Source organism: Wickerhamomyces ciferrii, contig 00178 (genome assembly GCF_000313485.1).
Source record: "Wickerhamomyces ciferrii WGS project CAIF00000000 data, strain NRRL Y-1031 F-60-10, contig 00178, whole genome shotgun sequence".
Lineage (NCBI taxonomy): Eukaryota > Fungi > Ascomycota > Saccharomycetes > Phaffomycetales > Wickerhamomycetaceae > Hansenula > Hansenula ciferrii.
Window position 1 is genome coordinate 109,416 of NW_011887562.1, and position 26,180 is coordinate 135,595.

Here is a 26,180-nt window from a genome sequence, read left to right on the forward strand (position 1 = left end):
AGTTTAAATGCAATATGTATTTTGTTTATCATCTATGTATATCTTTATTTTTTTCCTTTTGGGAGATTTCTATTCAATTTTCTCACCAATTATATGGAAATTTCTATTAAAATTTAATAATCCACCAGATTTTTCAACATTTTTAATGAATTCTCGTACTTCTTTAATTTCACCAATCCAAATTTCATGATCTTGAATTTCAAAATGTTTAAATTTACAACAAATTAATAATTTTTCCACATTTTTTAAAATTGGTAATTCAATTTTATCATTACCTGCACCTTTAATTTCAATTAATTCATAATCTTTCCCCAATTCTAATGAACTAAAAGGTGATACTGGTTCATATTTAGACTTCTCGACATTATAAACACGAGCTTTGCTAAACAATTTAGCTAAATCAGCACTCTCTTGTGTTGGTGGAAGGATATGTATACCAAATATTTCAAAATCATGTAATAAATCACTAGTCATTGAAGGAATTTGTAAATTGAATTGTAATAATGGCTTTGGATTTATACTTAATGAAGTGACACTTGATAATGTGGCACCTTTATAAAAACATTCTTGTGAATGATCTTCTGGATGATTGGCAAAAGGAGCTGTTAAAATCATTGTTTGATTAGCTATACTTGACATTGTGTCTCTGAAAAGTTGTGTAAATATTGTATGATTCTTTCTGATGGGAAGGGAAAAGTGGGAGAAGGGTATATTATACCATAGTTTATTGGATCTTAGCATTGTGAGCATTGATAATTTGAGTGTTTCTTGTGGTCTTTTGGTGGTCTTCTGGTGAAGTTTGGTGAAGTTATGGGTTATAATTATTGGGTGGTGATTTTTTTCTCGGGCTCCAGAACAGCGATGCGATTGAAAGTTTCAAAATTTTGGACTTTTCTAGCTATCAGATTACTATTTGGTGATATTATAATTTGAATTGGATTAGTATGGTATGATTATTGGGATTGGGGTTGGTATTTATAAAAGTTTTGAAGTTAGTTCGAGGATTCCCCAGAATTTTGTAATTTTCTTATAAGGTTTTAAAGAAAATTTTTCAACCTGTCAAAATGTTGATGAGTATAAAAGATTGTTTGAACAATCAGTTGATCCACAATAAAGGGAGGTTGCTTTAGGTTATTGCTGGTGTCATATTAGAACATTTAAATGATTAGAATACAGAAAAATCTCAGGATCAAAGGGTTCTCTGGTCGTTGTGAAATCCATACTAGTAATTACTTGAGACAAAAAGAATTAAATGATGATGAATTACAACAAGAATTAAATAAATTGTATGAGTCACCTGTATTCAAACAATCACATAAATGGGATGGTTCCACCAAGAAATTATCTCAATCAAGTATACCCAATCGTTTAAACTTACAGGATAATCCATTTGCAAGGTTATTAGCTTCACCAGCTCGTCAAGATCGTATTTCCAAAATTACTTATCCAAGAGACATAATGTTGAGGTTTTCCACTGCAAAAGATTTGGAAGATGATTCATTATGGCTAGTACCAAACCTAAATAATACATATATGAATTCTGAAAGTTCATATTTCCCATTGGATAGGAAATTTATACATAAACAATTCAAAAAAAGTCCATTTTTCTTTGCACCAATTGAAGTGTTGACAAATGCAACTAAAGTTAATGATTTGAAATCTTTGAAATTTAATAAGACTACTGATTTAGTTGTCAATCGAGAGTTCATAACTGCGTTACAAGAAGAATTACAAGATATTGAAATTTCCCCAGAGGCTAACCCTAATGATTTAGTTATACATTTGGAAAATAAAGTGGAAAATGGAATGAATGTTGATGATCAAGGTATAATACATATTTCACTGAACTCTCTTGATATTCCCTCACCAAATTATAATGAATTTTTGGAAACTTTAACAAAAATTTCAAAGAATAATCAAGTTATAATAAAACATACAAATAAAGATTTCATAGATATACTAATAAGATTAGTTTTATATAATAAATAAATGAATCCTAATTTTTGTCATTCAATTTTCTCTTTTTCCATCTTTCATTAACAACTTCAAATGATTCCATTCGATCTCTTTTAAACAATGGAACATATTCACCAACAATTTTACCTTTACCATCACCTAAATTAATTCTTGTTCTTCTTTCATTTGAATTTTGGAAAATATCATCATCATTAACAAATTTCTCATACATGAATTTTGCAACTTGAGTTTTCATATTTAATTCAATCCATTGAGAATAAACACTTGTTAAAGTTTTTTCATATTTTGCACATTTATTAGCTTTAACCCATTCCATTTCTGGGAATTTACAATCATATAAAATTAATGGAATATCTGAACCCATATCAAATAATGGTCTTGTTGGAGTTTCTTGGATATTCATTAATTGTGTAACAATTCCTGGTGATTCAAGTTTTTGTCCAACAAGAAACAAAATGGCAACCATATTTCTAACTTGGTGCCATAAGAATGCACTACCTTCTAAATCAAAACAGTATAATCCATTCCCTAAATCCAATATTTGAGATTTTAAAATAGTTCTTTCATAATTTGAAATTTGTTTTGATCCATCAATTTTACAAAAATTTCTAAAATCATGTGAACCTTCATATAATTTTGCAGCTTTTTGCATTAATTCAATATCAAGCCCTTGTTGATGGAAAAGATATTTATAATGACGTGATGTACAACTAAATCTAGCATCAAACCCTTGTGGGGGTCTTAGGGAAATTTCATGGATCTTTATATCTGATGGTAATATCCCATTTAATATATTAATATAATCAAATTCTTTAGAGTCTAAATTTGGATCCAATTGTTCCTCTGGTGTCAAATTTGATCTTACTTTTAATGAAATCACTTGATTCAATGCACTAACACCTTTATCAGTTCTACCACATCGACTAAAATTAAAATTTCCGGGATTTAATGATGGTATTAATTTACATTTATTTAAAGCTTCTATTATTGTCCCCTCCACTGTTGGTAATGGAGTTGGTTCTTTTTGTATAGCCAATCCATTATAGTTCCAACCTAAATATGAAAATTTTAATGCAATAAATCTTGTATGATGTTTGGAAAAATCAAAAGGTTTAGATTTCTTTTGTGGTTTTTGATCTCTTTTAATTATAGTACCATTTTGTTCATTTTTGGGAGTTTCCAATTCTAAAATTCTGGAAATCAAATCTTCTTTTGACCAATCTGAATATTTTCCTATACTATTGGTCTCAGAACTCATTTTAACTCGACTGAATCTTTGAATTAATCTCCAAAAACTCATTAAATTCAAATCCACTGATCTTAATTTATCATGAGTACAATTGTTTATGTCAAAAAAATTTCACCGTTTAAAAAAAAAAAAAAAAATTAAAGTATGTGAAAAAAAAAAATTTAAAGCTCATCGCATACAAAATTAATTGTACTCAATATAAACAATAAGGATAACCAAAAAATGCCACCAAGTTCATTAAATTGGGACCAATTAGAATACGAACTCACACCATGGATCAAAGACGCCATCAGCTCTTTAGGTTTTGAATCCATGACCCCAGTACAAGCTTCAACAATCCCATTATTTTCACAAAATAAAGATGTTATCGTAGAAGCTGTGACAGGATCTGGTAAAACTTTAGCATTTGTTATACCAATAATTGAAAGAATCATGAAGTTAGACCCTGTTTTGATACAGAAAAGACATTTTAATGCTGTTATTGTCTCTCCAACTAGAGAATTATCATTACAAATTGAAAAAGTTTTACAAAGTGTATTAAAATTTAATCCAAAGGAACAAGGAATAAGGACCCAGGTTCTTGTTGGTGGTATAAATAGTATTGATGAAGATCTTAGAACTTTCCAAAAGACAAATCCACAAATTATCGTTGCTACACCGGGGAGATTATCAGAATTTTTAAAATTTTCTAATATTGTTCATACAAAAAATTGTGAAGTTTTAGTCTTGGATGAAGCTGATAAATTATTAGATTTAAATTTTGAAAAAGAAATGAATAATATTTTCCATTCATTACCAAAACAGAAAAGAGTTGGGTTATTTAGTGCAACTATCTTAAATGCAAGTTCTGAATTTCATAAAACTGGTATGAGAAATCCTGTCAAGATTGTTGTTAATTCTAAAAATCATAAACCTAAAACATTAAAATTAAATTATCATATCTTAAAACCAGAAAATAAAATTAATGATCTTTTTGCATATTTAGATACGTTCCATTTTAGGAAATCAATTATATATTTCCCAACATGTTTATCAGTTGATTATTTTTATTCTTTATTTAAACAATTAACAAAAGATAACAATTTAAATGATTTAAAATTTTATTCATTACATGGGAAATTGAAAACAAATTCACGTATTAAAACTTTAGAAAAATTTGATTCAAATAATGATTCTAAATCTATTTTAATGACTACAGATGTTGCAGCAAGAGGTATTGATATTGAAAATGTTGATTTAGTTATTCAATTAGATCCACCAACTGATCCTGATGTTTTTTTACATAGATGTGGTAGAACAGGTAGGGCAAATAATGTTGGTCAAGCCATTGTTTTTTTAAATGAAGGACGTGAAGAAGATTATATTGATTTTTTACAAGTTAGACAAATTGAAGTTTATGATTTAGAATTTAATCCAAGGCAAATAATTAAACAAGAACAAATAACTAAATGGATTTTAGTGGATAGATTAAGACATGACCAGGCTATAAGAGCATATGTTTCATTTATAAGATATTATTCAAAACATAGTGCAAGTTCCATTTTCAGATTACAAAGTTTTAATTATTTAAGTCTTGCTAAAATGTATGGTTTGATTAGATTACCAAGAATGCCAGAATTAACAAATTATTTAAAAGATCAATTCCCAAAAGATGGGTATTTAGATCCTTCAATTGATTTTTCTAATTATAAATACCTGGATGAAGCAAAAGAATTAAAAAGAATTGAAGAAGAAAAAGAACAAGCAAAAAGAGCTAAAAAACATGAAAAAAAACATGAAAAGAATAAAATTGATGAAAATTCTGCATGGTCCAAGAAAGTTCAAAGAAAAGTAAATAAAGAAGAACGTAATGCAGGTAAAGATATTAAAAAAAGAGAATTAGAATTAGTATCAAGTGATGATGAACATCAAGAAACTGATTGGAAAGATTTAGTTCGACAATCTAAAAAGGAAAAAAAACAAAAAAAGGAAATTATGGGAGATTTTGATGATTTATGAAAAACATAATTATACTACTATTTTGTTTATATTAAAAATTAGAATTATTGAGTATACACTCTTTTTATATAATACTTTTCAAATGTAGTGGGACCCCTGAAGTTCAATAAAAATATTTAATATCAAATTCTGGAACATCAATATAATCAATTTTATTGAAAAATTCATCAAGAGTTTTCAAATCATGAAATTTATCATCAAATTTATTATTTAATCTATTAAATAATTTTTCAGATTCTTGTAATTCTTCCAAATTAAATTCACTTAAATTTGTAAATAATTGATCAAATTTAATTTCATCTTTAGAATTTGGTGATTTTATTGAAGTTGATAATAATTCCATTGAACCTGGTTCCTTTTTAAAAGCTTGTTTAAATAAATTAACTATAATTAATACTTTATTTTTCAATTTCCAATTTATATAATAATTTTCTAAAAATTCAAATCCATTTAATTCTTCAACCATATTTATGAAAAATTTTAATATAACTAACGGTGGGAAATTTATACTCCACATTCTTAATGCAATTGCTGTAAGGTATTTAATTGATTTATCTAATAATAAAAATAAATGTGGGAAAATCATAAATTCATAACCTGAATTAAAATGTAAATTATAATTTTTCAAAACATCAAAAGATTTTTCAATTGAATCAATAACTAATTCCGTGGTCTTGGTGACAATTTTAATGAATTTTTCTTTAGATTTCTTGGATTCATGTTCATAATGTAATAATATAAAACAACTTAAATTCATTTTAGTTAATTTATGAATTGCATTATTTGTAATATTGAAAACTTTATTTGAATAATTTGAATTAATATCATTTTTATAAGAATCATAATCTTTAAAATTTGAAATAACAAAATCATCATAATCTTGAATTAATTTTTCTAATGTCCCCACACTAACTTCTCTTCCAGGAAAATTATATAATTTTTGCCAAATATTATAAATCACTTGGTTTAATTCAATTTGTTTACCATAAATATCCACGATTGATTTATGGAAATTTGAACCTAAATTCCCATTTGGAAAATTTGTTAATTCTAAATTGAAAAAATCATCATTCAAAAAAATTGGTAATCCCTTGATGATGTTTAAATTATAATATTGGAAATATAAATGATACCAAACTTTAATTAATTGTTCATCTGAACCAATTTCTGATTTATTATTTAAATTTAATGAAACAGCTAACCCAATTGGATAAAATTCACAAGTATCATTTAATTCTCTTGTTTTGGAGAACAAAAAGATTTCCAAAAGGTTTAATCTTATCCGAGTTAATTTATCAATTGTAAAATTTTGTAAAAAAGCTAATAAAATTTCAATTGTAAAATCAAATTCCGAAATATTTGTTAAATTTTTTAATAAAAATTTATTAAATTTATCTAATTTTATTGTATTTGACAATGATAATGCTGTTATTCTAAGGATTATTAATAAATAACATAGATTAACAAGATCTTTTGAATTGTTTACATCTGCATTTAATTTGATTTTGGATTCATCCAAGATTTTTTCACCAATTATTTGGGTGATCTCTGTATAAAATTCTTCTTCATTTAATACTGGGATGAAAGGATCTGCAAAACTATTAAAGAATTTTTCAATTAATAACCAAATGATTTTTTTATTTGGTAAAATTTTACCAATTTTTTTCAATAAATCAGTTAAATTATTCGTTTCATATTTAAAAAAATTTTCCACTTGATACTTGGGGTTTTGTAATAAATTTGCAAAATGATTATTATTATTAGTTCTTTGTTTTTTTCTTAATGGTTCATTTAATTCTAAATTTTTTAAATTTTCATGATGAGTCTGTAATAATAAATAAAAATTTGTTTGGAAATTATCCTTTTTAGCAAATGATATAGTTTCAAAAATCCCATTATTTTCTAACCCAAGGAATGATGAGTTGGGGGTATTTGTTTTAAAAGATGTAATTATTTCACTTTCATCAATTAATGTAGGATCAATATTTGAAACACTTGAACCATTTTCAGATTTTGGTGGAGTTGATATAAATTGACCATCCTTGGAAGGATCTGAGATTGGATTGATTTGATTTGTTATTGAAGGTAAATGGAGGCCATAAGGTTGTTGACCTTGTTGTTGACCTTGTTGTTGTGGACCACCCTGTTGTTGTGGTTGACCTTGTAGTTGAGGTTGTTGATTTGGAGGAGGATAAGGTTGAAATTGAGGATATTGATATTGATTTTGAATTTGAAATTGATTTGAATTTGGATCTAAACCTAAAGAGCCTTCAATTTGTTGAATTCTATTTCTTAAGAATTCTAATTCAGATATTTGATTTGGCATTGGTGGTAACATTTGGTTATAATCTGGTATTGGGATTCCTTGTGGACCTTGTGGTATTGAACCTGGTGGTGGGACACCACCATAAACATTAGGAAAAGGAGCATTTGGGAATGGAGATCTTGGATTGAAACCATATGGTAATGGAGATGATGAAGATGAAGGATTATTAGCACCAGTAAGAGGTTTGCCATTTGAACCATATTTATTTGAAATTTGAACTTGTAAAGATTGTTGTTGTAATATTTGATTTTGTAAAGCGTTTTGGAATTGTTGTTGTTGTAATTGTAATTCATGTTGTTGATTTTGTTGAAATTGAGCAGTTGCAGTTGCAGTTGGTTTTAAAGTAAATGGTGATCTTGGACCTGGTGAACTATGATTTGATTTGGTATTATCATCATTTTCATAGGCAAACCCAGAACCCCATGAAGGTTCATCATAATGACACAAATGAGATACGTTGGATTTCTTACAAGCACCACAAGCAGGTTTCCCTCTGTCACACTGGTTGATTTGTTAGTAAATGGCCTTTTCTAGTCTTTGTTTATCTCCCATTAACTCCAGACTGGTGGAGACGCGTCTTGATTACTCACTCTGATCTTCCGCTTACGACACACAGTACAAACGACTGGTTTCCTGTTTCTCTTTCTGGGTTCCATAGTATTATTACACTCTAATATCAGTTGTTGACTGTGTTGTTCTGGTTCTTTTAGTTGAATTCTGGTTGTTTTGTTTTGTTTGTTTTGATAAAATTTTACTTTTTCGTGGATTTTTATTTTAATTTTCATGGTTTTCCAATTTGATTGGTTGAAAGAACACAAAATAAAGTGCAAATAATACAAATTGAATAAGAACAGAATAATGAAATGAATATTAGTAAAAGACAATTATAATCGAGTAGAAAGTAATTGAATATCACCTTCAAAAGTATCAAAAGCATCAAAATCTCTACAAAAAGTATCTTTCTCATCTCCGATCATTAACTCCATTCAATATCTACCACCTATAAACTCACCAACTCCCAATCCAAACACTACACATTCCAACAACGAGTTCCCTCCTAATCTATTCTCTCCATGAACTCCACCACTGATTTCTCCTACTGCGAATAACCCTTGGATCAATTGTCCCTGTGTATCTAAAACTTGTCCTTCTGAATTGATCTTAACACCTCCCATTGTGAAATGAACAACTGGTGTTATGGTAGCTAAATAGATCTCAGTATCCACTGTGATGTTATTGAATGAATGAGCTTTAAAAGATCTTCCTAATGGATCTATCTCATTTTGGGAATAATTGATTAATACATTATGAACCTTGGTTGAATCCTCATTAAATAACTCTTTCAAAGTACCTTTCTTCACTAATCCTTGCTTGATATAAAAATCTAATTGAAATTTAAAATCCAAATACATATCTTCATTCAATACCAAATATGCCTTCTGGTCTTTCTGCTTCAAGATCCCTTCTGTAACTTTATCCCTTGTAGTTAATTCATCAATAAATCTTTCCAATTGATCAATATTTAACAAAACACCACCAATACCTCTAAGAGATTCAGCTGCAAGAAATTTCCATCTATTCTCAGGATCACTAGGGTTTATAAACCCAGTTGGATGGATTTGAATTTTATCCATATCAATTAATTGTGCACCAATCTTTTCCAATAAGATTTGTCCTTCTCCAAGGGTTTGTTCACCATTTGTTGTTGGGAAATTAATTAAATCAGGTCTATACTTGGATAATAACTCTTGAGAATAACTAAACCCACCAGTTGCCATGATTAAATGATTTGTTTTGATATACTTGATCTCTCTTTGTTCATTTTGTAAAAAGACACCTTGAATTTGACCTTTTTCAATTTTAATATCAATTAATTTCCATCCCATCATTAATTCTAATCCTTGATCTTCATATTCTAAAATTTTTGATTTTAATTTTGATATGATTTCAAAACCTGGTGGGATTCCTGTTGATCTATGAGTTCGCTCATGAGAATGTCCACCTAATCTATTAACCAAATCCAACCCAACTCCAATATCTTTTTGTAACCAATTAATAGCCCTATTACTACCTGATACTAATTTTTTTTGTAAATCCAAATCACCTTTAAACCCACTTGATTTAACCGTATCATTTAAAAATTCTTCAAAAGAATCCTGGACACCTTGTTGCAGTTGTGTATTGGTTTGAATACCATTTATACCTGATGATGCCTTAATAGAATTCCCACCAAATTTAGTTAATTTATCAACTAATACAACTGGGATTTTTTGTTCTAATAATTTAAAACTTGTTGAAAGTCCTGATAATCCTGTTCCGATAATTATAACTGGTAATTTATTCATTGTTTGTTGTTGTTGTTGATAATAATAATAGTATGAGATTATGATAATTAATAAAGGTATGATATATCTCATAATAAGATGAAGTTTATATTGTCATTATTTACCTTTTTTTGGTTTTCATGGGTGTGCAATTGGTTTTATATTAAAAGTATGGAGTTAGCTGATTTTTTTATCGGGTATTATTTAAATGCATACGAATCAGATGTTCAAATCTATAGTAAATTTATATGGATAATCTAAACGATAAATGATCAATGATGACCTTAATGAGGATCATACATGAGTTTAATAATCAAACATCAAATTAAATCAATAACAAGTAAAAGACAAGTTCTTTCATGAGTATAAAAGAATAGCCAAAAATGTGTCAAGATTACGTAATCTCAAAAATCACATGACCACACTTTTTCCGCGAAAATCAATCAATTTGATAAAATAATGGGTATTATTTATGGTATTACTTGTATTAATTACAATTCAACAAAATAGAACAATAACAATGGATCAAGAAGTCAAATACGGTGCAAGCATAGAACACAACAAAAGAGTATGTCACATCAATCACTATTAGCTCTACATAATACTAACAATTTAGACCATTTTATATATTCAAGATTTCACTTCATTAATATTTGGTTCAAGTTCTGGTATATTACAATTAGAATCATTATATGGATTTGGTTTATTTTTTATATCGTGGGTATTGGTGAATTTATTGATCTTAGGGGTATTGACTAAGGGGAAACCTGGTGTTTTTTTTGAAAGTCCTGCGAGGGAAATTTTTTTGGATAATTCTACTAGATCTTTATTAGGATTTCTTATGATGTGGACTTTAAGTTATGCTTTGGTGCAGTCATAAAGCTTCGAAACTTTTAGAGAATATAATGAAAGTTTCGAAAAAAAATAGTCTCTATTTGAGAAAGAAAATTAAAGAAAAATCTCCAAATAAATACAAGAAAAGTTGTTTCAAGGGAATTCGGGTTAATGTACAATATATTTTAATTCTATCATTTATTTATTTCATTCAATTGTAACTTTTATATATAAATTCTATACATTTTTAAAATCTCTAATTGGTCTAGTTTCTTCTAATTCAATACTTTTCCAAATTGCAAACTTAAACCTTTCCAAATCATTAAATTTTTCATAAATTTTTGATAATAACCACCAATTTTCTGATATATAATAATTTTCAAAAAATTTAACTTGTAATTCCAACAAAATTTTAATCCTTGCCAAACCGGCATTTAAATCTTTTTCAGTTGTGAAAATTTTTATACCTGGAGTTAAAATTAATTTACTTAATCCAATTATACCTAATGAATGATTTGGTTCTAATATTAAAGATTTTTCAAATTCTTCCAATGCAAATATAGGTCTTATTTCACTTGTTATTAATCCTAAAATTGCATGAGTCTCAGCTGTGGCTCCATAAACTTTTTCAGCTTCAATAATTGATTGTTCTGAATCTTCAATTAAATTTGCCTTAAAATATATAGTTGATGTAATTAACCAAATTTTTTGTAATAATTTATTTTGTAATGAATGTTGAGGTTTAGAATGTGGGATTGGGGCATGATCTTTATGTGATTTTATTGATTTTAATTTTTTATTTAATGTAGAAATTTTTTTTAAAGATCTTGTTGAATCAATTTCTGAAGGTTGTTCAATTTGTTGAGTTGATTCAATTTCAAATAATTGATTATAAAGATTGAATAATTCTGGTAATGAATCTAAACATTGTTCAATCCCAAATAAAGATTCAATTATTGATAATTGTGTGATTTTAATTTGAATAAATGTTTCTTTAAATTCAAATGAAACTTGAGGCTGTAATTCAATAAATTCTTGAATTTCATTAATTAAAAAATTTATAATTTTAAAAGATTCATCTTTATTCTCTTCAATTGAAAGAATTAATGTTAATAAATGCCATGATTTAAAATAAAAAATTGTCTTTTCTGTAAAATTTGATAAAACTGTTTTTAAAATTAAATAAGATTCTTTAATTTTTCTTATTGATGTTAAAAATTTAACATATTGATACAAAATTTCATTATTATCAAAATCATTATATATAGAATTTTTGAAAAAAATTATTGATTTAATTAAATTTGTTTCAGTTTCTGGGAAAATTGAATTTGATGAAGTATATAATTTTAAATTTGTTATTGATAATATATACCAAAATTTTGATAATTTTTGATTTAATATTTCATTGTTTAAGTTTAAATTTGGTTCTAAAACATTATAATCAAAATCAACTTGATAAATTTCATTATTTTTATAAAAAACTTCCAAAATTTTTTTAAAATTATTCATAATTTTCAAATATTTCTCAAATTCATCCTGTGTTATTTTTAAATCATTATTTGACTTAAATTTATAACTTAAAATTTGTGTAAAAATATCTAAAATCCCCATGATATCATTATATGATTGATTATTTTGATGATAATAATTTTCAATATATTCAAAATAAACTTCAAAACTATGTAATGATTCTTCAATTTTATTTAATTTTAAATAATTCCCTGTTAATGAACGTAACAAAAGATGTGATTGATAAGTTTTATTAATACCTGATTCAATTAATTCTGTTGTTAATGTTGGATTTATCAATGGACAATCATTAACTAAATTTAAAAATTCTTCTAATTCTAAATTATTTGTTTCATCAGAATTTGGGAATTGAGTATTTGATAATAAAAGTTTAGATCTTGTAGAGACAAATTTTGTGACGTCTTTTGAATCAAATTTAATACCCTTGTTTAAAGAATAATTTATAAATGATAATACATAATTTTTATTTTGGAAAATTTGATCAATTAATTCAATTGTTATCGGATTGTTTGATAATAAAATCCTATCATAGATTAAATATAACCATTTACATGATTCTATATTTGATAATGATGGTAATCTTGGGAAAAAATTAACACTTTTTTTCAACCAATGTTGTTCTTGAGTTAAGTTTTTAATATAATGGAATGAAATTGATAATAAATAATGCTTTTTATAAAATAATGATTCAATATAATTATTTATATTATGAGAATCAATTTCTAAATTTGCACTGCTCAAAATTTCAATCCCTTGATCTAATTGATTTTGTAATATTTTAATATGACCCAAATTTATCAATATAATAAATTTAACAAATATTGATGATGTGGATGATAACAATTCTTGAAATTCCAAACTAAAACTTTCAAATTCTTGTACAGGGTTTGTCAATGGAACCAGTCCATCTAATTTATTCAATTTTAAGAATTTTTGGAAACGATATTCAATATTTAATGTTTGAATCAATTCATAATCCGAATCATCATCAACTTGTAATTCAACAACTTCTTTAGGCCATATTCCAAACCCTTTTTTCTGGATGATACTCTCAGCAACGTTCTTTACTTTCCCCATGGTATAATAACAGCAGCAGCACCTGTCTCTTCACCAGCTTTAAACCATATAAATTTCAATGTTTATTGTTTAAAATTCACGGTACCTTTTCGTCTCAAATCAAAACGTATACCGGAAAATGCTTTCGCGAACTTTTTGGCGGGAATCTTTTTGGCGTTTTTGTCGTTTTGGCGCTCAGGGTAAATATGAAAAAATACTATAAATAACAAAAAAAAACGAGCTACAGAACCAACCAGTGATTAAAATTATTATGATGTCGGTAGTACTTAGTAGGTTGTTAAGTGTTCTACTGTATAGTATTGGGATATGTTTATTATTTATACGCAAATAACCTTCGCCTTCGATGTTTTAATTTCAATGAAATATGATCACTTTCACACACCGTGATTGAAATTAAAACAAGGGTAAATTTATGAATGGGTATTTTTTGATCATATAATTCTTATGCTTTTTCAGAATTTTTGTCAAGCAATAGTTCATGGGATGGTTAGACATTGTGACTACATGTTAACCTTTTTTTATATTTAATTGAGATTGTATATACGTTCCTTATGCTTCCCAGCTGATTAAGGACTATTACAAATAAATTAAATAAATCATTTTTATATATAAATTTTTATTTTATTGTAGTACTGTTGAGCGTATTTAATTTTACTAAACAGCTAGCATTGTAGATATATGTCATAAGATGCTATCAACATTTAGAGCATGAACAGTAATTACTAATTTGTAGTTGTTACGTTGTTACTGTTACTGAGCTTTTATTTGGCGTAAAAAAAGTGCCATTATTTCCCTTTTGAGATCAGAAGATATATAAAATTACAAGTAATCTTTTAAACTATTCATTAAACATCATTTAAATTTTCAAAAGTAGTTGAGTATTATCTCTCTATATTAATCTATTGAGGTGGGATTGCAGGTGGTGCTTTTTTCTTTTTCTTCTCTTCAATTTGTTCAACTTTAATATCAGTTAAACCTTTTTCTTTTAATAATCCAGTAATATATCTTTCAACTTCATCACCAACATCACCTTGAACAATGATTTCTTCCTTTTTCTCAACAGTTTTTGTGACAGAACAACCAGTGGCGAATTTTGAAGCAAATGTTTTAGCTAATTTTTTCATATCAATTTCAAAAATTTCTAAACCAGATACTTGAATTGCATGTTTTCTCTTTGTTCTTTCAATTCTTTTCAATACAACTTTTGATGATAATTTTTTTTGTAATTCTCTTTCTTGTTTAGCTTCTTCTTTAGCTTGTTTTTTTTGTAATTCTTTATCTAATTTTTCTTGTTTTTCTAATGAAAGTGTTGAAGTTGCATTTACTAAAGCATCTTCGGAGTATAATTTATTGTATAATTCTTCATTTTCATCTTCTAACCAAGCTTTACACTTTTTAACACTGGCACCGAATTCACAGTACTAATTCACTTGTTAGTCAATTGATCATCCAAGCCTCTAGATCTTTCAAATACTTACTTCTGGTGGGAAAGTACACACACCGCAATATAAAACGTCTTTTGGAGTCAACTAAAATCATTTGTTAGTAAGGGAATTCATGGGAAAAAAAAAAGAGCATGGGGTAAACAGATTCAACGTACATCAACTTCAGCCATTGTTAACTAATATTTGAGTTCTAAACTTTAAAGACACCTCTAGTTCTAACTTCAAAGGGTTTTCAGGTTCTGTTCCCGGTGTTTTGGGTGGTCTTTCAGATGCGTTTAATATGAAAAATTTAAAAGGTGACCCTCTTTTATTTACCAATCGCGCTTTTAAATAAGAAAGTAAATAACCACGTCAAAATGAAAACAGTTTGATTTGATCTGATTTGATCTCAGAAAGGAAGCTGATTTGAACCAGGTTGAAGATGAGTTTTGAAGACAAAGTACAGAGAAAGAAGTCCACGAGATGGGTCAGAGCGTCAACCGCCAACTATGATGGGGACGATTGGGGGGACGACGATTGGTGAGTATGATATTTATAGCCCATTGGATCAACATTCCAAGATGAGTTGTGATGTCTTTTGATACTAACAACGAATTTGATATAGGGTTGAGGAAGAATACTATGAAGATGAAGATCAAGAGGTCCCACCTGTACCACAATTGCCACCTATTCCCACTGAACATTTGAAACAATATCAAGATTCTCAAAAAAATGATGATGAGAAGAATGTACAACTTCATGAAGAACCTTATGATGATGATTTTAATGACGATGCTAATAGTTTTGATGGAGATGGTACTCCTCAGATAAATACAAATCAATTCCAAGATATTGATCTTGATGCACAAGAAGAAGAAGAAGAAGAAGAACCAAAAGAACGTGATGAATATGTCGATATGTTAAATAATGAAGATTCTGAAGATGATGAAGATTATAAACCTCAATCAAGTTCAAGATTTCAACCTGTTATACAATCACCAATTGAATCAAGATTTGACTTAAAACTTGAATCTCCAAATTTGGAAAAATCAGTGGAACCTGTTGAACATGTTGAGCCTGTACAGCCTGTACAACCTGTTGATGAATTACCTTCAAAAACCCCAATTGAGGAAACTATAGAGGCTACATCAAGTTCATTCCAACCATTCCCAGAAGAAACACATTTAAGTACAGTTGATCATCAAAAGGAAGAAACTCCAGTTTACGAAGAACCTCAATCTGAGAAGCCGCTTGAAACTGAATCAATAACTCAAAAAGATCAAGAATCTATCGATGAACTTGTGAATGATTCTGTAACAAGTGAACCAACTGGTAGTCATTTCCAACCATTCCCATCAACTAATAGTGATTATGATGATCATTCAAAAGAAGAGATTGAATCTGAAAATGATTTAATTCCACAAATTGAAGATAGTGAAGATGAAGAATATATTCCAACATCAAATAGATTTAAATCTTCATTCTTGGAAGAATCAAAACCAGAACCTCATTCAGTGGAAAGATCACCAAGTGTTGAAAGTTTTTCAAAGGCAAATTATCAAGATAATTTATCATCTGTATCACCTATTGAACATCGTTCAAAATCACCAGCTAATGATACTGATGATTCTATACAAGAAATCGGATCGAAAAACATTGAACCTGCTCAAATCAGCCAAATTTCATCAGAGCCTGTTGATAAGATTCATGATGATTCATCACAAGAACAAATTTCAAATGATCAACTTGAGCCTTCATATTCATTAAAAGTGCCATCTATACCTCCAGTACCTGAACCTAAACATCATTTATATGAAGAACCACAACAAGTACAACAACACATTCCTGAAGATCCCCAATCAAGAGATGAGGAATCAATACAACAAGAACAAGAACCACAACCATCAGATTCAAGATCATTAAGAGTACCGACAAATTTTGGTGCTGATTATTCAGATGTTTCAGATACAGATACTTTACATATTCAACATCCAGATGATCCAGGCTCTCCATCAATTGAAGAAATTAGAAGAGAATTATCAAATACTTCAATTCAAGATGGTTCAAAAGATGATTATTTTAAAGATCATGCTTATTTAAGTAGTATTATTAATACCCCAGATTTGAATGACAATAGTGGAGCTTTTGAATCACAACAACATAATAATAATCATATACCTGAACCACAAACCATTGAATCTGAACCAATACCTGTTGAATCAACACCTGAACCATTTGTTGAAGAAAAATCACCAGAAGTTCAAGAAATATCTCCAGAACAACGTGGTTCAGATGCACCAAGAACTTTATCACAATATTATTCTTCAGTTAATGATTATTTTGATGATTATGCAGACTCAAGTGACAATGAAAATAATTTAAAACCAAGAGATAGTAGAGCATTAAGTGTTAGAAGTTCTGGATCTTTATCAACTGGAAGTTTTTCAATCAAAAGTGAATCAAGATATAGATATTCTAAAGTTAGTGATCGTGATTCAACTTTGAATCAATTAGAAAATCGTTCAATGAGTTCTTTTATTCCAGATACTGTTTCTGAAACTGGTAATGAACCTCAACAACCAGAACAACATCCAGGACAAGGACAACAACAACAAGCTCGTGGTAAAGATGGTAATTTAAATCCTACTTTATCAGTTAATTTTGGACATTGGAGACCAGATACAGATAGTTTTAGAGATCAATTTATTAGTGGTACTGCACCACCATTACCTTCATTAGATAATTATACAAGAAATTCAATGGGTGAAATTATCGAAGATAGAGGTTCAATTATTGAAACAAAAGACAAAGAATTAAATAAATCAAATGACGAATTAAGTAATATCCCTCATGAACATGATGAATCTTCAATTTCTTTAGATAATACTGTTAGTACTTCAGATACTGATAGTGTTCATTTAAGTACACCAGATAATGATAGTAATAATAATAATGATAATGTTGATAATAAAAATAAGAGTCTAGGTGCTTCATATCAAACAGAATCTAAAACTTCATTACCATTTCATATACCACTGAATACAACTGATACAAATTTATCAAATGATGGACAATACTTCCATGAAAAATTAGGGGTTACAAATACAAATTTACCAACTTTACATGAAAACAAAAGTTCTGATACAATTTCAAAATTAAATATTACCAAGATATCAGGTAATAAAAATACAAATTATAATATGAAACAAATTAGTGGTATAAATGATACAGAAAAAAGAATTCAAAGATATAGAGAAGCAAGAATAGAAGAAACAAATTTAACTTTAGGATTAGAAGAATGGTTATTACATTCTAAAAATTCTCCAAATATTTCAAATTATAAAAGTAATGTTGGAAATTTACATGTGGCAAAAGCTTATGCAGATGCTTCTACAACAGCCAAAAAACATAATATAACAAATAATATGGGAAGTTTCTTACATAAAAGAAGAGTATTCCAAGATACTTCATCATCTGCTCAAAGTCTTGCTAAAGGTATATTTACAAGAGGTAAAAAAATGTTAAAGAATAATGATAATTAAGAAGGGACACAATGTTTTATATTTAATCTAAATATGAGTATATAAGAAATTTTTATTTCATTTATTTGAAACTTTTGATAACCGTAGTTCACCATGTCTTCTAACTTCTTTATCCATAATATCTCTAATTCTATGACCTCCAGCAATTGCAATAGCTAAAACAGATTCTAATTGATCCAAGGGTATTTTATTTTCTAAAATTAATAAAGCTAATTTTTCACTTTTACCAACAACAGCTAAAGTTAAATATGAAACATCTTTTTCTTCTAGTGAATTTAAATCTAATAATGGTGTATTATCATACCAACCTGCTGAAACTGCACTAATATATTCATACATTGCAATACCTGCATCTATAAGTGCCAACGTTATAGCATTTGTAATTGAAGATATAAGACCACCATCTAATGACAAAACATGAACATTAATGGAAATAGTAGTTCTTGGATATTTATCTATAATTATTGATTGTTCAAAGGTTCTTTTCAATGAAGTTATAATTTCTTGAATTCTTCTTTCATTTTTTGATCTTTTTTTACGATCAATTGAACTAAATGGAGTAACATTTAAATTTAAATTTAATGTAGCACCAGTTGTAGATAATTGGGCTTTTGTTGGAGGTTCCATTGGTCCATTAACGATACAAACGATCTTGGAATTACCTTGTTCAACATATGATGAACCATCTGATGAATTTGGATGTGTATTGATACGACAATCAAAACGACGAAGTTCATTCCATCTTCTACCATCCATACGGAGACCTTCTTGTGAGTATAGTTCTAGTCTTGACATTTTGGGAGAAAAACAAATTTATGGATCAAGACCTTCAAATTTATTGCTTGGATCTTTAAGGTTTATGTTGTTGAAGTTGTATTTTCATAGTTTACTTATAATTTTGATATTCGGTATAGGAAAAAAAAAATTTAGGCTGTGATTATGTAATCAATATAACCAATTAATTAATTTACGTATTAATCAAGATTATTTACAAAAGATTTAAATTTTTGTTTGTCAAATGTGTATTTAATTCTACTTGTTTCATCATTAGATACCATCTGATATCAAATTTCTGTTCAAATCATCTATAAAAGTACCCAAAACATAATTATTTGATAAGAAGAAAAAGCTTGAACTTAACAATAATCCAGGGAAGAATGTATTTTCTCCCAAAAATTCTAGTTTATATGCAAAGAATAACCATGATGATTGTGAAATGATCCATAATAATAAGCATGTGATACCTTGGACTTTATTTTCTCCTAATAATTTTGAATTTCTTAATGAAAATGGTAAGAAAATTAAAAACCATATAAAATATTGTGAAGTCATAACTTTATTATATGTGACAAATGTCAAAGTTTGTAAAAATAAAGTAGTTGTTAAACTTTTTTTTGTAAACACAAATGGTAAAATAATTGCTGATATAACTAATTGTGGTAAAAATGCTAAAGTTGTAAAATCTAATGTAAATTTTTCAAAATTTGTTGTGGATTTTAAAGCTGATGCAAAGTATAATGAAATGTTATAGACTGAAAAATTATGTCTATGGTCAAGTCTTGATAAGTGATAAATATATGAATGTTCTAAAAACTCATAACCATAAATCTTGTACATTAATGTACCTAATGAAGTGAATGAAATCACTGATGAAATTGTGAACAATATTGATTTTTTATTAATTAATGCCAAAATATAATATGGACCTTTGGAATTACTAGTATTGGAAAGGTATATCACAGCAGTTGGAATATAAATAATTGGATAAATTTTGAAATGAATAGCTAACCCAGCGAAAAGACCACTTAAAATAACTTTTTGTTTGATCAATAAATAGACAAAGGCCATAATAAACACAGTTAAAACACTTTCAGAACTTCCTCTAGTACTTATAGTAATAACCATTGGATTCAATAACCAAATAGAACTCAAAATCAATTTTTTCAATTGAGAAATATTGATCAGATCTAAAATTTTGAGTATTAATACACCAGTAATTAAATCACTAATAATGAATAAAATTTTACCAAATGAATATAGCTTTTCATCAACAGCATTGGGTATCAATAACCAAGCCAATAACGGTGTATAACGATACGTTTCTCTTTGGTATGGTGAACCTCCTTCATAAACATATTTAGCAGCATCACTAAACACTAGATAATCTATATCTGTGTATTTAACCTCCATATGAGCATCTTGATATAAACCGAATAAGAAGAATCCGATCCTGAACAAAGTAGAGCCCAAAATTAAGGGGATTGTGAAGTTTCTTTGCTTCTCATTGACCTTTGACATGGTTTCTGCTCTATGATTGTTGGTGTTGTTGACGTTTTTGATTGTTTGGTGTTTTTGACACTTTTCCTCAATTTTTCATTTTTTTTACTTGAGGATTAAAGTGGACTTTTAACTGTGGGCTTTTCAGGGATTTGTGAATATTCACCATAAAAGATATAATATTCCAAAAGGAATGGGCTTAGAAAGGGGAATCAATTGAATAAATAAGAAAATTCAGAGCTGGAAATGGGTAAAACAGTGGTTGTTGTCGGTGCTGGTCTCACTGGTGGTGCGAGTGCCAATAGTATCAAGAGAAAATTGGGAAAGAATGATTCAGTCAAGCTAATTACTACTTCAGATCATGTTGGTTACTTCCCAGCTTTGGTTAGAGTACCATTCAGTAACAACTATGATGCGTTTGCTCCTTTGAGTGAGGTTATTGATGAAGATGTTGAAATTATCCAAGGTCGAGTGGTTTATTTTAATGAATCAAGTGTTTCTTTGGAAAATGGTGAAGTAATTGAGTTTGATGCTCTTGTTATTGCCACCGGGTCTAAATGGCCAAATCCAATATCTACTTCTGCTGTTTATGGTAATGATTATAAAGGTTTTTACAAATCTGAAGGTGAAAAAATTAAGAATGCTAATGATATTGTATTTATTGGTGGTGGGTTTGTGAATGTTGAATTTGTTGGTGAATTGTATCATATATACAAAGATGATATCGAGTCTGGAAAGAAAAGGGTATCAATCATTCAAAATTCTGATAAGTTATTACCAGATTCACCATTTTATACAGATAAGTTCCGCACTAAGATTACTCAATGGTTTGATGAAACCGAAATTAAATTGTATTTGAAATCTAAAGGTGAAATTACAGAGTCAGATAAGGGACAAGTAATCATCAATGGTAATCAAAAGATAAAAGCTGACTTGATTTACATCGGTATTGGTGTACAACCAATTGTCCCCAAAAATGAAATTTCTGAATTAACTAATGATAAAGGATTTATCCGTACTAATAAAAACTTCAAAGTTAAAGCTAATTCAAAAGGTAATATTTTTGCCATAGGTGATGTTACAGATTTCCAATATCATGGTGTACAAAAACTACATAATTGGATCCCAACAATTGCATCAAATGTTACATCTTATTTACAAGATGGATCAAATGCCAAATTGATTGATGCTTCAACTTTTGAGAATGAAAATATTCCAGCTGGTGTATCATTGGGTCCAAATGATGGATTTGGTCAGTATCCTTTCCCTTTGATTGGGACTGTTATATTACCTAGATTCTTGATCGCAATGGCTAAATCGAAGGATCTTTTCGTTTCAAGCTGGAGAAAAATGACATATGACAACTGATAAACCTATAAAATAATAAACACAATTTAGAAACAACCTAAGTTAACTTTTTAATACATAATATTTGATACTTCAACTAACTTTCAATAATTTTGGTTATATTGATTATGTAACTACAGTGCCTGCGATGACTCAGCACATGCTACTTTCAAGCGTAATTATCTCCAGAACAATCGAAATATTAGAAACTTTTCATCATTTGACAATAGATAATCTATACTTTTTAAAGAACTAGAAGATAATAGTACAATGAGTGATCAAGAAGCTGTATATCGTGAATTTGAAGCATTCAATTTTGAAAATGAAGATTTTAAAGTAAGTTCTTATCTATTTTGAGTCATCTGGTAATGAAACTAACAATATTCAGAATGGTCTTGAAAATGTTTATGAATCTTATTTAGATCAAATAAATCAACAAAATGATGGTAAAATACAAGAAATAATCACAGAAATACCAACAGATGAAAAAAGCAGATTAGAAATCCAGGCTAAGACTTTTTATTTTTGTCAACAAACTGGTAATATATTAAATATTGAAGATTATGAAGAATGGAAATCAAATCAATTAAACGCAGAACCTGAATATTCTTCAAATTATCAAGAATTAGTTGAGCTTATAATTGCTGGTAAAGAAGTCCCTGGTATAAAACAAATCCCTGATACTGTCTTGGAAGGTCAAACAAGTCAACATGTTGCTCAAGAAAGGAAAAAACCATGGGAATTAAAGAAAGAACAAGAAGAAAAGGAAAGAAAGGAAAAGGAAGAACAAGATAATGTTGCTGATGAAGTGGAAGAAAATAATGGAACTGAAACTGAAAAAATTGCTGAAATATAATTATATTTACCTACATTGTTTATATTATCATTTTATCTAGAATATTTTATTTTATGATCTATATATGCTTATGAAGAAGAAGATGCACCTGTAACCCTCAACACAGTTTCAAAAGCAGCTAGAGCAGCAGCATTAGCAGGGAATGCTCTTATAAAAGCTGGAGTAAACCCTTTGGTGAAACCTTTCCAACCTTTAGTTTGATAAATTTCCTTAGCTGCTAATTTCCAACTTTTAAAAGAACCATTAAATCTATCATCTGCTAATAAATAAGACTTAACAACATCTGATGGATAAGCAGTTATATAAAAAGCACTTGCAGAAGCACCACCTGCTGTGAAATTTATCCAAAAATCATTCATATTTGTATTTTTTTTCAAACCTCTTGTAATTAATTCATAAGACCCCCACCATGTTATGAAATTTGTACGGAAAATTAATGTTGATATAAGACCTTTAAATAACCCATTTATACCTAGACCATTTGTCTTGTAAACATCTTTGATAACTGCAATTGGTCCAGAATATTTACTTTCAGTTTTAGAACCATATTGAGTTTGTAATTTAACTTTAGCTAATTCAATAGGAGCTGCAATGAAACTAACAGTCCAACCAGCTAAGACACCAGCACCAACAAGCCCCTTTAAGTCTAATTTCTCCTCCTTTGGATAAAAATTCCTTTTTATAATTCTTCTATAATTATGTAAAGATCCCAACATTACAGAATCCATAACTAACCAACCAACTAAAGGTGGTGTAAATCCCAAATAAAATCCACGAACACCTTGGGTCTTATAAGTCTTGACACAACAATCTATCACACCATTATATCTCTTCACTGTGTCTGTCTGTAGTCTAACTTTGATTGAATCTGGAGCATGACCAACTAAATTTTTCATGAATCTATAATTTCATTGTTAGTATTAATACCCACCTACAATTGAACTATGGTATTTTGGAACTCACCCACTTGCCACACCGGCAACAAAACCGATCCACCCACCTGGGGCCTGGCTCTTTTGTTCTTCTTTACTCATCTGTGTTGTATACTTCCAATTGGGCTAAGAACCTGATCAAATTTACTGGTTATTTACTGGGTTTCAATGATTCATTTTGATATTTTTCACCAAATTCTTTTCGGTATAAAACACATAGATACACACGCTGTTAAGCGGTGGAAAGACTAAACGAGAATCTACAAAAGTTCATTTTAATTCATTTTAATTCATTTTAATTCATTTTAATTCATTTATTTAATTGCTTGATTAGCTCTCATAGAAACAACCATCGACACCAAGTTTCCCAATGATCCCAGTAGGCATCCATCCTTCACTTCCAACTTCTTCACCTCTTTGAATTGCATTAATCAGATCTTCATGATCACTTGGTTTACCAATTATAAATCCACGAATACATAATTCACCATTTCTTTTCTCGATATCTAAATCTTTATATTTAAAAAGTTTCAATTCTAATGATAATGATGAAGTACCACGATTTTTTAATTTGGGATTGGTGAAAATTCTATAGTCATAAAAATTTGTACTTAAAATTGGTCCTATAACTCCAGGGAAATATCTTTCAGTTATGATTCTTGCATTTGATATAACTCTAATTTTGTTTAAATCTGGGATGGAGATTTGTTGATTTTTTTCATTTAATTGATCAATATAAATAAGTCTTAGTGTTTTAAATTTTGATAAACTTGCAAATTGGGTGAAAATTCCTTTACCTAATAAATATTGTGCTCTTTTAAATAAGATTGAATTTATCAAACCATTATATTGCTTCAAAGTTTCACTATTCAAGAAAAATCTTTTAGCTGTGTTGGAATCAACTGCTAGGATAGTTATTGAATATTTTCCAATTAAATCTGGTTTGAAAATAGAATCATTACTATTCCCTAAAACTATAGAACCACCAAATAATAAAATTGTTAAAATTTTGGACAAATATTTAACAGATGAACTTTCATATCCAATTAAAATTTTATCTTGATTGTTTAATTCATGTCCAAGTGGTAATTCTTTTGTAGTAGCTGCAATTGAACTAACAAAATTTTGATGTGAATAGCTTGTTGTTTTGAAATTATGGGTTTCAATATATGGTGTACCATCATCATACTCTGGTTTGTACTTGTATTCATATTTTTCAAGTTTTGTTTCAAATAGATCACCCAATATACTCCAATTGATTAAATTTGATTGTTTAAAAGTTTTTGATCTGTCTTCACAAATTACTAATATTAATTTAAAATTTAATTTAAGGGCAAAATTTAATTCAGATTCTGGTATAATCATTAAATCTATATCTTTTGGTGTTGATCTTGGTAAATGATTAAAATTATGGATAGTTAACCCATTAACAAAACATGCAATTGTAGTAACAAACCCTTCAAACGAGTATAATGGAGCTGTAGTACCAATAGTTTGACAGTTATGTTCTTTAGCAAAACTAGCAACTTTACCAATGGCACTATTCAATGTATAAATATCAACTATTGTTTCAATACCTTGATTTAAAAATGTCAAGTTATTAATATTTTTTTTACTCATAATAACTGACCATACATCTCTTAAATTTCCATTTCTTAATTTGAATCCATGTCTAACTTGTAATCCAGTGGTTAAAGGTAATCCATGAGGTGTTTGATTGTTTCTATAAATTGCAGTTTCATCTTCTTTCCTAGTGGGTGAAATATTTGATTGTTCTTTAAGGGCTAATTCATGGATATCTTTTTGAGAATCCAAGTAAAGAGAATAAAGATACGATGAGATCCATAGAACCAACACGACACTGGCCACCAGTTTCCACATTCTTTATAGCTAATGATCCTATAATTGAGGTGAATTGAACTGAATATATTGTTTAAATCTTTTCAAAATCTTTTCATGATCTGACATATTTTTCGTATAAAAAATTCAAAATCGGGTATACGAAATTTATCGTGGTTTTTGTGTTATACCACAAATATCAAATATTTTAATTATACTGACTTTTCTGATTATCAGCTTGAAAGATTTCATTTTCTTCCTTATAATATATTCAGTACTTTAGATCTCCTTTGATATTTCGTTTGATTCTGGTAATATTTCAATATGTGTATTTATTGTTACATACTATATCGGCCGAGAAAACGTCATAATAATTTAATATATAATTGAATATTATAGACGTATATTATATTTAACTAATCGGTAGCTTATATTATCTATATATATATTATTATAACATGATATAGAACTTGTATACAATTATATATATTTGTTATATATATATATATATATAAACGCGATTAATATATAATTTAATTATATAATATTTTAATTAAAATTTATATATATAATATATAATAATATATTATACACCATTAACGAGAAGCTTAGTTTTTAAAAATGTAGATTGGTAAATTGAGTTGGACC

The 26,180-nt window shown here is 28.2% G+C and overlaps 15 protein-coding genes across 15 annotated transcripts; 5 read left to right on the top strand and 10 right to left on the bottom strand.

Moving 5' to 3' along the window:
- Nucleotides 1-69: 69 nt before the first annotated feature.
- On the bottom strand, nucleotides 70-639 carry BN7_4609 (flavin reductase family protein; the record flags this gene model as incomplete). The annotated part of the gene is made up of 1 exon (XM_011274842.1): nucleotides 70-639. The coding sequence occupies one exon, from the start codon at nucleotides 637-639 to the stop codon at nucleotides 70-72; it is 570 nt and encodes a 189-aa protein (XP_011273144.1).
- A 522-nt stretch (nucleotides 640-1,161) lies between these two features.
- On the top strand, nucleotides 1,162-1,989 carry RRG8 (Rrg8p; the record flags this gene model as incomplete). The annotated part of the gene is made up of 1 exon (XM_011274843.1): nucleotides 1,162-1,989. One exon carries the CDS (start codon nucleotides 1,162-1,164, stop codon nucleotides 1,987-1,989), a length of 828 nt encoding a protein of 275 aa, XP_011273145.1.
- A 7-nt stretch (nucleotides 1,990-1,996) lies between these two features.
- On the bottom strand, nucleotides 1,997-3,235 carry DEG1 (pseudouridine synthase DEG1; the record flags this gene model as incomplete). Its single annotated transcript, XM_011274844.1, has 1 exon — nucleotides 1,997-3,235. The coding sequence occupies one exon, from the start codon at nucleotides 3,233-3,235 to the stop codon at nucleotides 1,997-1,999; it is 1,239 nt and encodes a 412-aa protein (XP_011273146.1).
- A 213-nt stretch (nucleotides 3,236-3,448) lies between these two features.
- Nucleotides 3,449-5,224, top strand: SPB4 (ATP-dependent RNA helicase SPB4; the record flags this gene model as incomplete). The annotated part of the gene is made up of 1 exon (XM_011274845.1): nucleotides 3,449-5,224. One exon carries the CDS (start codon nucleotides 3,449-3,451, stop codon nucleotides 5,222-5,224), a length of 1,776 nt encoding a protein of 591 aa, XP_011273147.1.
- A 103-nt stretch (nucleotides 5,225-5,327) lies between these two features.
- On the bottom strand, nucleotides 5,328-7,562 carry BN7_4613a (fungal specific transcription factor domain-containing protein; the record flags this gene model as incomplete). Its single annotated transcript, XM_011274846.1, has 1 exon — nucleotides 5,328-7,562. The coding sequence occupies one exon, from the start codon at nucleotides 7,560-7,562 to the stop codon at nucleotides 5,328-5,330; it is 2,235 nt and encodes a 744-aa protein (XP_011273148.1).
- Nucleotides 7,563-8,536: 974 nt separating this feature from the next.
- BN7_4613b (succinate dehydrogenase flavoprotein subunit) lies at nucleotides 8,537-9,967 on the bottom strand (the record flags this gene model as incomplete). Its single annotated transcript, XM_011274847.1, has 1 exon — nucleotides 8,537-9,967. One exon carries the CDS (start codon nucleotides 9,965-9,967, stop codon nucleotides 8,537-8,539), a length of 1,431 nt encoding a protein of 476 aa, XP_011273149.1.
- A 978-nt stretch (nucleotides 9,968-10,945) lies between these two features.
- YPP1 (Ypp1p) lies at nucleotides 10,946-13,315 on the bottom strand (the record flags this gene model as incomplete). Its single annotated transcript, XM_011274848.1, has 1 exon — nucleotides 10,946-13,315. One exon carries the CDS (start codon nucleotides 13,313-13,315, stop codon nucleotides 10,946-10,948), a length of 2,370 nt encoding a protein of 789 aa, XP_011273150.1.
- An 899-nt stretch (nucleotides 13,316-14,214) lies between these two features.
- On the bottom strand, nucleotides 14,215-14,930 carry TMA22 (Tma22p; the record flags this gene model as incomplete). Its single annotated transcript, XM_011274849.1, has 2 exons — nucleotides 14,215-14,736; nucleotides 14,916-14,930. 2 exons carry the CDS (start codon nucleotides 14,928-14,930, stop codon nucleotides 14,215-14,217), a joined length of 537 nt encoding a protein of 178 aa, XP_011273151.1.
- A 251-nt stretch (nucleotides 14,931-15,181) lies between these two features.
- On the top strand, nucleotides 15,182-18,281 carry BN7_4616 (Muscle M-line assembly protein unc-89; the record flags this gene model as incomplete). The annotated part of the gene is made up of 2 exons (XM_011274850.1): nucleotides 15,182-15,279; nucleotides 15,365-18,281. 2 exons carry the CDS (start codon nucleotides 15,182-15,184, stop codon nucleotides 18,279-18,281), a joined length of 3,015 nt encoding a protein of 1,004 aa, XP_011273152.1.
- A 57-nt stretch (nucleotides 18,282-18,338) lies between these two features.
- On the bottom strand, nucleotides 18,339-19,076 carry SKI6 (exosome non-catalytic core subunit SKI6; the record flags this gene model as incomplete). Its single annotated transcript, XM_011274851.1, has 1 exon — nucleotides 18,339-19,076. The coding sequence occupies one exon, from the start codon at nucleotides 19,074-19,076 to the stop codon at nucleotides 18,339-18,341; it is 738 nt and encodes a 245-aa protein (XP_011273153.1).
- A 252-nt stretch (nucleotides 19,077-19,328) lies between these two features.
- GPI14 (glycosylphosphatidylinositol-alpha 1,4 mannosyltransferase I) lies at nucleotides 19,329-20,579 on the bottom strand (the record flags this gene model as incomplete). The annotated part of the gene is made up of 1 exon (XM_011274852.1): nucleotides 19,329-20,579. The coding sequence occupies one exon, from the start codon at nucleotides 20,577-20,579 to the stop codon at nucleotides 19,329-19,331; it is 1,251 nt and encodes a 416-aa protein (XP_011273154.1).
- Nucleotides 20,580-20,804: 225 nt separating this feature from the next.
- Nucleotides 20,805-21,926, top strand: BN7_4619 (Apoptosis-inducing factor 1; the record flags this gene model as incomplete). Its single annotated transcript, XM_011274853.1, has 1 exon — nucleotides 20,805-21,926. One exon carries the CDS (start codon nucleotides 20,805-20,807, stop codon nucleotides 21,924-21,926), a length of 1,122 nt encoding a protein of 373 aa, XP_011273155.1.
- A 249-nt stretch (nucleotides 21,927-22,175) lies between these two features.
- Nucleotides 22,176-22,761, top strand: BN7_4620 (uncharacterized protein; the record flags this gene model as incomplete). Its single annotated transcript, XM_011274854.1, has 2 exons — nucleotides 22,176-22,193; nucleotides 22,264-22,761. The coding sequence occupies 2 exons, from the start codon at nucleotides 22,176-22,178 to the stop codon at nucleotides 22,759-22,761; spliced, it is 516 nt and encodes a 171-aa protein (XP_011273156.1).
- Nucleotides 22,762-22,829: 68 nt separating this feature from the next.
- Nucleotides 22,830-23,795, bottom strand: BN7_4621 (Calcium-binding mitochondrial carrier protein; the record flags this gene model as incomplete). The annotated part of the gene is made up of 2 exons (XM_011274855.1): nucleotides 22,830-23,661; nucleotides 23,725-23,795. 2 exons carry the CDS (start codon nucleotides 23,793-23,795, stop codon nucleotides 22,830-22,832), a joined length of 903 nt encoding a protein of 300 aa, XP_011273157.1.
- A 228-nt stretch (nucleotides 23,796-24,023) lies between these two features.
- DDE1 (Dde1p) lies at nucleotides 24,024-25,574 on the bottom strand (the record flags this gene model as incomplete). Its single annotated transcript, XM_011274856.1, has 1 exon — nucleotides 24,024-25,574. One exon carries the CDS (start codon nucleotides 25,572-25,574, stop codon nucleotides 24,024-24,026), a length of 1,551 nt encoding a protein of 516 aa, XP_011273158.1.
- Nucleotides 25,575-26,180: the final 606 nt, after the last annotated feature.